At 32.5% G+C, this 10,702-nt stretch overlaps 2 protein-coding genes across 2 annotated transcripts; both read left to right on the forward strand.

The window, feature by feature from the left end:
- Positions 1 to 1,115: 1,115 nt before the first annotated feature.
- Positions 1,116 to 3,280, forward strand: LOC132724416 (uncharacterized). The gene is made up of 3 exons (XM_060709277.1): positions 1,116 to 1,359; positions 2,794 to 2,904; positions 3,230 to 3,280. The coding sequence occupies exons 1-3, from the start codon at positions 1,159 to 1,161 to the stop codon at positions 3,278 to 3,280; spliced, it is 363 nt and encodes a 120-aa protein (XP_060565260.1). The 5' UTR covers positions 1,116 to 1,158.
- Positions 3,281 to 4,282: 1,002 nt separating this feature from the next.
- Positions 4,283 to 10,331, forward strand: LOC132724415 (laminin subunit alpha-1-like). The gene is made up of 4 exons (XM_060709276.1): positions 4,283 to 4,484; positions 4,949 to 5,077; positions 5,728 to 5,850; positions 9,784 to 10,331. The coding sequence occupies exons 1-4, from the start codon at positions 4,283 to 4,285 to the stop codon at positions 10,329 to 10,331; spliced, it is 1,002 nt and encodes a 333-aa protein (XP_060565259.1).
- Positions 10,332 to 10,702: the final 371 nt, after the last annotated feature.

Raw genomic sequence — 10,702 nt, forward strand, 5'->3', positions numbered from 1 at the left:
TAGAGAGAAAATTTTTTGAAGCTGTCTATCCATACATATATCTCTACTCGTTTTCTTACAACGAACATTCATTTTTAATTTTTTATTGGTGGAGGAAGGGGGTCGCAGATAGGGCAACTGCATTTCGGTTGTAAGCTAAAGGAAATACTACATGTATCATCTACAGAACAATGTTAAGGCCTCAACAACGTATGTTCATAAAAAGTCGCGGGTAAAAAATCCGCGAATTTTTAGCTGCGACTTTTTGCGCAAAGACATTTTTCTGGTCATAAAAAGTTAAAAACAAAATATCGCGGATCATAATGACCGCAATCGGGTATGTTTGTGTGCCTTTATTTACTATGTTGACAGAGAATGTCGCGGTTTCCTTCGTAAAACTCGATTTGTTACGACAGAAATGTGACAGAAAAATCTCGACAGTTCCTATAAGCTGCGACATAAAATATCGCGGATTTAAAAGTTGCCCGCGACATTTTATAAACTGACGCTTCCATTTTTTCGCGGCTTCAAAATGGATGCCATCGGCCACCATTGTTTTCAATTTATACTTATGCATGCATATATGTATTATTTTGTATTTAACCTTTATTCAGTATTTGGATAAGCATTGGTAAATTATATATTTTGTTTAGCAATCCTATAGATTCAAATCACTAAATGACAAATTGGGGAAGATTGGTAAAGTACATACATTTGATATAATTGATTTTTTTATCCACAGTTATTGTTTATAAAAGAGGGACAACAAAATAAATAAGTTAACTTTTCATTAGGGGATATGATAAGTGTTATACATCTAACGTTAATCAGCAATAACTTGTGTTTAGCTCTGTTTGCAGATGTTAAATGCAATTATGAATTTGATAATAATTAAGGACATAACACTTAAACACACTTAGGTAACAATTTAACTCTATGAAGACACTTGACACCATCTTTTGTAAATGAAATCTTTTTAGAGGGGAGATTCCCAGACAGAAAAAATAACAATGTCTTTCGATTGAATTGGTTCATTATGTATGAAGATCAACACATTATGATTGGTTGAACATTACTGTACTTAGCGCTGATTGGATTTTGCCGAAAATTCTCCATCTACCTATTAGGGATTATGATTCTACTGTGGCGTGTTTACATTTAGAAGATACTTATATTTCAATGTTTATGGAATGTGATATAAACGATATTTTAAGCCGGAATGACTTCTACATCTTGAAGTTGATTGCATGCTGTTTAGATAGCTGTTTCCAACAACCTCCTTATATCAACGTATACAAAAAGATTCAAGGAATTATCATTCATGAGGACAAGCCTCTACTTAGTGAAATAGATGATGTGATACACATTTTATTAGAAAAGGTAAACTAAACATTACATTTGATATATAATACATAATATTTTTACTCGGCACTAATAAATGTTGACTTTCTAATATTAAGGCACAATTGCTTTGTGTCTTAATTAAGTTCCACTTCGAGATAGGAACCGATATCTACATATTGCATAATGATTTTGGAAAATATTACACTTATAAGACAATTATTGCAATTTAATTAATTAATCTAAACAAATATTGAACGTTATATATTGTTGCTTTGCAGTAACTGTTTAGAAATGGTAAGAGTTGTTTACATCAATACGAAGAAAGTGCATTAATTGACATTGAAATTGCCACTACGATGTATTTCAATCTAAAAAATGAAATTTGAAATGTTGATTTATCACTTTATTTGGAAAATAGTCATATCATGCTATAAAGATAACGGTTTTGAAGTTGTACTTACAACGAATGTATTTAAAGCTTGATAAAATACGAGTTAATAAATGAACATCTGTGGTTCAATACATAGATATAGTGTCCATATTTGAAATCGTATATTTGTATTTAATAAATCTAAAATGTACTTTATTAAAAAAAAAAAAAAAAAAAAAAAAAAAAAACAAACAAACAAACAAACAAAAAAACAAACTTATCACTTTTTACTTTCGCTATATAATAATAAGACATGGTTACCGAAAATCATCCGATTTTCAACTTTAATTATTTAAAATCGTAATCGAAGATGATTTGATTTATACTTCAACGTTTTATTTAGATTTATATCACTTATTACAAATGAATAAACGCACGCAGACATGCTTTTCATTGATCAGTACTTTTCGTTAAACCTTTTTTTTTTATAAGGAACATGATCACTTGTGGGTTTTATTAATATCCTTAAACACTTTCTATTACCAAACTTGAGAAAGCTTACACAAACCAAATATGTGGCAACATGTAAAGGTTTGCCGTTAAGGAATTTCTTCAGGGATTTTCTTAATTTTATTGTCACATCCACGTTATTTGCGTCGTGTTGAAACCGTAAAAAGTCACAGCAATATGTTTCCTCTCCACACGCTTTTTGTTTGTAGTGGTATTTCGAGTATCTTCACAAGCCCCTTTCAAACTGCCATCCCGTAAGGCTTCATCAAATGTTTTCTACTTTTAGAGCACAACCATATATTAACTCCAAACAGATCTGCGGATGCTACATTATTCAAAATTAACCAATTCATGCTAAATTGATAATTTTGTTTTAGCCTTCCATATAATTACTTTCAAGATAGGTTGTTCGCTTTTAAGTTTTCCTTTTGGCAGCTTAAATATATATATAAAAAAACGTCTGATCTCCTTTGAAAATTCCATTTTATTTAGTTCCGGCCAATTTTGCTCTTTATAGCACACGTAGTTTCTTTTGTTATACCTCTGCGGATGTTTGTACATTCAAGATTAAATATTTTAATCACCCTAAGATAGTGGTTGGCAGCGTGGGTTGTAGCTTGCATTTTCCAATATCGTCCAAGGACAGACTCAATCAACCGATCCTGCAACATTTAGATTTTGCCGTTCTGGACGTTCTTAAGGTATTCCTTAATCTCTATTGAATGGACATTTATACTGGTAGTATCTAATTAAATTTGTATTGTTTCGAAACAAAAATCCGAAATCGTTGGCGATTTGTAATTGAAATTATTGAGTAATAATTATTTCATTATGAAGCAAAAAGCTCATGTGATGTATGAACAAAAAAACTTTTTTTTCGTATGCTATTAATGAAAACTATAAGAGTATTGGTGTTTTTCTACACATAAGTTTTAGAATGTTTTTTGTCACTTGTAATCACATGATTCAATAAAAATTATATAAAAAATCTTTTGATTTAAAAGATGGTTAAAATGTTTTATCTAGAATGCTGCTACAAGTGTTACAAATATTGGTGTGGTTTGCATATATCGATGATGTGGGTAAGTCTACTCAAAGCCTATCGTTTCTACACATATCATGTTCAGCTTATTAATTGTTATTTTTTCTGATCTTAATTGCGGTTCTTACTGATACATCACAAAAAAATGGACTAATCTATATAAAAAATTTCACGAGGAAACCACGTGACTTTGTATAGTAATCACTGTGACGACTGTGGAGGCTCAGCTCGGAAAGTTCAATATTTTGAAACATTTCGAAGACAAACATTTCTGGAATCTTAACAAGACATAGGCTATTATTGGTGCCCTTATTTTTCCCAGGGTACTAAGTGCGCTTTTGAACGTTTTATTTTATCCAGAAAATTACTTGAATTGTATCAAAATTCCGCCATGAGTCCGTATCGTACCATTCAATCTTGAAAAGGTATCACACAGTTTTGTGTTCGACCCCCTGACTTACAGGACACCTAGTAGTTTGGATTCTGGGATTTGTCTGACGAAATGTAACAAGACAATGAATGTTCCTTAGCCCCATGGTGACCGATATGCGGTTGGATTACTACACAAAGTCACGTTTGTTTGTTTGTGTGATTGGGTTTTAAGTCACACCGACACAGTATAGGTCATTTGGCGACGTTCCAGCTTTACTGAAGGAAAACCTCAGAGGTGCCCTTCCGTGAATTATTTCAGGCACGAACGGGCACCTGAGTAGAACCACCGACGTTCCGTAAGCTAGCTGGATAGCTTCCTCATATAAAAGAATCCAAAGTCCCTGACGGGATCCGAACCCACGGCGGTGAGGGGCAAGTGGTTTGAAGTAGACGACCTAAACCACTCGGCCACGGACGCCCCACAAAGTCACGTGATTCTGCATAGATTGTTATGGTATCTCTAATAATACAAACTGTCAGATACTATTCTAAATTATTTTCTAATTTGATCATAATCTTTAAACATGAAAATTGTTCTTCATGCAATAACGGTCATTTTTGAAATGGCTATAAACATCTTCTATGAATTCCTTTGAAAACCAGATATGTGCTTTACAAACTGTGGTCTTTGGAACCAATGTTCACGATCATGTGGTGGAGGAAGCCGGGGGCAGATTTGTGAATCATGTGTTCTAAGAAAAAGGAAATGGTTTTGGGAGGACTGTAACCAGCATTGCTACAATGGCGGGAGGTTTTATTCAGGATCTTGTCATTGTTCTCCATGGAGAAGTGGCCGATGTTGTGAAAGTATTTAAAATTCTGTATTTTTTTAAGATTAAATGAAAAACACTCACTCCTTAGCAATTATATTTAATATTTACGAATAGTGTGATTTGATATCAATTTCGTCTTATTATAATACATTGTTCATAAAAGAAACTGCATCACAGTTGTGTTTTAAAAGATTTGCTTCGTATATTGATTTACACTTTCATTGTCTGTACATAAAATGCGTTTGTATTTTTTCACAATGTTTCAATTTTGTGCTTTGTCTCAAGAGTGAGTTTTGAGGGATGATTTTCTCAACTTGTAATTGTGTAGATACTTATCTTGATCAATTATTTTGTTTCGTGTATTTTGCACTTTATAATTGTTTCGTTTAACTGTGTTACAACGACATGCAACATACTTTTTGTATACCTGTACTCTCGATTTCTGATGGTCTGGGAAGAAATAATTTATGTTCCATGCTTCGTGTCTGTTTCATTAAGATTGCTATCACAAGTATATAGCACACTGTCAATCTGGACATAAAAGGTGTGGAGGATCTCCTGACAATATTAAATGTACCAAATGTGATGATGGTTACTACAGTGCTGGATATGGAGAAGGCTGTAAAGGTACATATTTCTTTCCTACTGTTTAGCCTTCATATGTTTGCAACGACAGAATGAAAATGCATTGAATGTACATGTCTAGTTTATTAACTAATTACAATTGAAAATGTATGGCTTCAATTCCAAATTTCTTTACATTAATATAAATTGACAAATCAAGAAACAACAAGGAAGTCACCTAAAAAGAAATTTTAACATTTGATAATGAATTTCGCATGTCGTCTAGAGCCAAAATAGCACTATTTCAGTATATGAACTTTGCGGTACTTAACTTTTAAAAAATATTATTCAAAACATCCCGATTAAGTGTTATGACAAAAATGCTCACTATCATGGTAAGATGTTGTGTGAAAAATACGCGTAGAAAAGGTAGCATTGAACCACACACTTAAATCCATCCGACAACTATGATATAACTTCACAAATACTATTGCTATCCCGTTGCTTTATTTTAAATATACATTCAAACTCATGTCGACGAAACGTTGCAATTTTGACTCATATTCACTATTATAATTATAATAGTCTATAAATTATAGTTCATATAAACAAGAATAAAAAGAAATAATTTATTTTTCTACCATACAACATCTGGACATGTGTTTGAAATAAAAGTGTTTTTTATATGCAACATTTTTGTAATTTTTTTCCAGCTTGTTCCTATATTGATATGTGTAGCTGGAGAAAATGTAACACATACTGGGACACGCGGTGCATTACATGCTACGATAATAATATATTCTTCAAGACTACCCACGGAGGCAGCAAATGTGAACGTAAGTTGTTTTACTATTCAAATAGAGAAACATTATTCTTAATGTTTGATTTAAACAATCAGAACTTATAAGGGGATACTATCTATATAATATTAAAGAAAAACTCCAATGCGCAATATAATTATAGCCTTTTAAAATGTAGGTCCAATTTAATAATCAAGGGAAATGCTTTAGTTGTGATTAGCTTACCTAATGTTAAAATTTTGACAATATATAATTATCAAGGATTAGTTCATTTATCCGTTTATTAAATACCACTGACGTTTGCCAGAAAAACTAGTCTTAAAGGAATTCAACTGAGGTCGAAAGCATAAGATCACAACAATTGAATTTTTACATTTATCAAGTAAAACACTTTAAAACAGAAAAATATACAAAAGATCATTCAGAAATATACTCGGGAATGAATTGTAATTGTTTGTTTTGAGCTTTACTAGCCCAGTTTATATGTAACACTTTTCAATTTCGGTCATTTTTCACGATTAGAGTAAACTTGAACGTATATTTTTGTATTGTTCTACAGAATTTATGAATTGAATTTCAATACAGTCAGAAACGTTCATACCTTTAAACTTGGCATGTTGTTAGAATATGACGACAGAAATATTTCACGCGAAAAACACTGGGGTGTCACCGATATCACTTTTGACTTATCTGCCCTTGAATCATATTTGGGACCATCCAAAGGGCACAACACTTATACATACGTCTTCAAAATCTTGTTTTTTATTGTTGTATTTCCGGAATGAATGAAGCAAAAATGCCCATTCAGGGGGACATATAACTCAAACACGAGAATGGCGGTCCCCAATTCTTTCGCTTTAAAAGTTTTGTCTGTTTTCATATTTCAACAACATGCCACGTTTCAAAAAATTATGTTGAACATTTTAAATGTTGCCTATAAATCTGTATGCAAACTCCCAAAAACGTCTTCAGTAAAACCACCGTCTTAATTTGTAAGCATGTTCATATATTAACAAAAATTCGGAAGAAAATTAATTCATAATCAACTCAGTCAACATTATTGTTGGTGTTCTGTTTAAGTGTTTTCAAAATACATTTCAATTTTTCATTTTGAGGTGCTCTTATGTACTTAGGTGACTGTAAGTGCACAGGAAATTATAAGTGTTTACGAGTAATGTAATTACCTAATTAAGTTAAATTATTGAAATGTGCAAACTTCCCGCTTTTATGTACTTCCTACTTATATAAGTGAATGATTAAAGAGGTGTGTAACACGAACAATATGAGGACTCTACTTCATTGTAATTATAGAATTAATAATGAACTAACATTTCACTTATAATATCATGGCTTATTCAGAAAACTATACATACTTGATTCAGACTAATAATGGTTACAGACGTTGCTACGACAGGTGATGTCTTGCTCTTCCAAAGATATTACCCTTAGACATAAGATCATTATTATACGAAGGTCATAGAATGGATATTATATGCCAGTCTAAGCATATAATCTGATTTATGTAATGTTTTTAATATAAATTTTATTTTTTACTGCTTTTCTGGACATCAATTTTTCTTTTAAATAAACAGATTAGTCAACTCTGGTTTGTAATTCTTTATCAATTGGCTGTACCAATTGTATAATTATATTAACGGAACAAAGATAATTAGTTTTTGACCAAAGAAAAAACAAACAAACGTATTTAAGAAATCACCCACATTACAACTGCTTTAACTTGGATGGATTGAAACAAAAATCGTTGATCAATAGTGTGTCTTTGTTGAACTTGACAAATTAAAAGAAGTACATATGATACTAGTACATAACAAATAAATCATATAATAAATGAAAACAGCTTGCCTGACTGTCTGGTTGACATTTTTCTGTGCATTACAGTAGTACCGTATTGGTTAAATATTTGAATCAATTGAAATGGAAAGTGGCTTGAGTGCATTCATTTAGCAAACATGTTGATTGATAAGCAAAACAGTACCACCTATACACAAATCAGTAGATCACATTGAAAGCAATTACAATCATAGTTATTTTTAGTCATTAGTCAGTATTTTACCAGTGGCCCCAAACTCTCACTTACCCCGTCCCCGAGAAAAACAAACTCCCGCAAAGTGCTGGGATAACAGTCGAAAAAGAGACAAAATATTATTTAAGTGAGAGGTTGGGGCCACTTATTTTCGCTTGTTCCTGTGTTACAAGGTCGGTGTTATGGCACGGTCTTTGCGCTAAAATATACTGCTGATATCATAATTGGCCTTAACTACAGAATATGCAATATGTCTCCGTTTTAGTCTTGTCTGAGGCTAATTAGACCTATTTTTTGCACATGCATTCTGTTACTCGAGAGTTTAAAAAGTACGGTTTAAATTTAAGCAAGTCACATACAATCGGAACATATTGTGTTTTGTGTTTAAACTTGGCCTGTAAACCACACCGAGATTGATTTTGCCGTTTTTGGGCACAAACTTGTGATTAATCTAAGCTTTTCTGATCAGACCTCTTTTATGCAAATGACAACGGTTAAACTACAGTTTTAATTTTAGAGTAATGCAATCGGTCCTAAATTTTTATCTGAAACGCATGACATGACAAATACAGAAGATGGGTTCATTAACAATAAATATGTGAGAGTAAGGAAATGGCAAATTAATATTTGCGTTCAACGATTCATGCGAAAATTTCTGTTTTTTTTTCACATAACTAAATTTAAATCATAGTTGGTTTATATATTAAGATATATCACTCCAAATTAGAAATAATTTCTGTCTGATCAGAGTGTCCTTAACAATATTTTACTTTAAGACGTAAAATGCAAGTTCTTTGCAACTTTATGTTTATCTAACCATAAGTGATCGGCGCGTTGATTGGTCATTAACCCCGCCTTTTACCCACTCTACACTCTGCAAAGAAAATGTAAACTGCAGATTTATTTTCATTTGGAGCATGTTTTAATTTTTGATATATGCTTTTAACTCAATTTCCTCCTTACCCTGCAAAAAAGATACATAAATATTTAGTAAAGCTACGCGACTCATCGTTCATTTTTCAGCACTCGTCTTCATTTGAACTCCATTACTCTTACATTTTTCACCAAATTTCAAAATCTTGGTACCAAACGGTCGGAAATAGATTAATCTTAAAGGAAATAAAGCTTGATTTGCAATGATTTCAAGTTAGATATGTAATCTCAAAGTCACCGCTAGTGTAAGTCGACCGCTTGTTGTTTTTTTTTTTGCAAAAATTACCCTTAGGTACAACAATCATAAAACTTAATTGTGCTTCGAAATACGTCTTGTTTTAGATTTTAATTACCAGGGAAAACTTATGGGCTTTACTTTTCTTTAATTTGTTATTAAATAGGTATTGAAATTGAAAAAAAATGGTTGAACAACTGGTATTGGTGTTTTTGTGTGCCATTACATTTCTGATGTTAGAGGTCACTTTGGATGGCAAAATAAAAACATAACCAAGCTCACTTAGTAAATAAATAGTGATGACACTTAAAACTCACTATAAATATATTTTGTAAATATATATAAATACGGAAAAAGAACTACATATGCAACTTTACTTTTGATATCTACAAAAAATGAAGATTAACATATTTCGCTTGTAAGGTCAAGTGTTTTAATAGAAATCTTTGTTAATGTATTTTGTGCATTTATAATGTGCATACAGTTAAAGATTCTTTCTTTGTCACAAATTTTTCACGCAGTCAAGCAGAGGAAAATATCAAACATAACCAAGAACTTGAATAAAAACTAATATAAGCAAATACCAATTATTTAACTTTTCTGTGAAGAATTAAGAGATCAGTTATTAGTAACATACATAATATTTTGACACTCTAAGTGATATACATGTACTCTGTTTTGAGTAAATCCAATTTCTCACAAAAACATCAGTTAAAAATAAGTGATTACAATTTAAAGGATAGTTTTGATTAAACAGGTATGTGCGCTTCGAACAAACACTATTGTTGGCCAGGATATTGCAGTAACGAACTGACGAGAGGCTGCTCTTGTGCGCCACATTTCAAAATGATACAGCATAGTGGGGAAACTTCCTGCCAACCAAATAAGCTTCCATCTATTCTAACATGTGGAACGGTTGTGGTTGGTCCTAATATCGAGAAGAAGCAGGCTAGAAGCAGCACAAATTCCACAGAGTGTCAATATCTTACTGATATGTATGGTAACTTTCAGCCGTCGTATTTCAAATTTGATTTTGGTACGGAATATACCATCGATATTAGAAGCTATACAAAACCACCTTTTATACACGAATCCCATTTTGGTATAACAGACTTTGCTACAAGTGTCGTCAAATTATCGGTTGATGGTAAGATTCTGTTTCAAATAAAGTACTTTTACCTATGGTGGCTGATTAACGTCATGTCGTATTTTCCCTTCTTTGCCTCAAAATTTGAAATGCGAAAACACGAAGGGATGACAAAGTATCACTTTGTCGTCTCTTCGCATTTTCGCCTTTTCGCATAGTTACATTTTTGCATTGTTATATTTTCGCATTTTCGCGTTCCGGTTGTACATGCGCATGGAAACATCGATCACCCGCTCCTTACACATGTAAAATAATGAAATAATATAACGGTAAGGTACGGTGGCACAATTGTGACATGTGTGTATTTTATTTATCTCGTGGCCACGAGATACTATGTCGTGGCCACGAGTTACTTAGTCATGGCCACGAAATAGTTAAGTCGTGGCTACGAGATACTATGTTGTGGACACGAGTTTCTACGTCGTGGCAACGAGATAGCTTAGTTATGACCACGAGATACTATGTTGAAGCCACGAATTACTAAGTCGTGTCAACGAGATACTATGTCGTGGCCACGAGTTACTAAGTC

This window comes from Ruditapes philippinarum, unplaced genomic scaffold (genome assembly GCF_026571515.1).
Source record: "Ruditapes philippinarum isolate M1 unplaced genomic scaffold, ASM2657151v2 ctg16343_1_1_1_1, whole genome shotgun sequence".
Taxonomy (NCBI): Eukaryota; Metazoa; Mollusca; class Bivalvia; order Venerida; family Veneridae; genus Ruditapes; species Ruditapes philippinarum.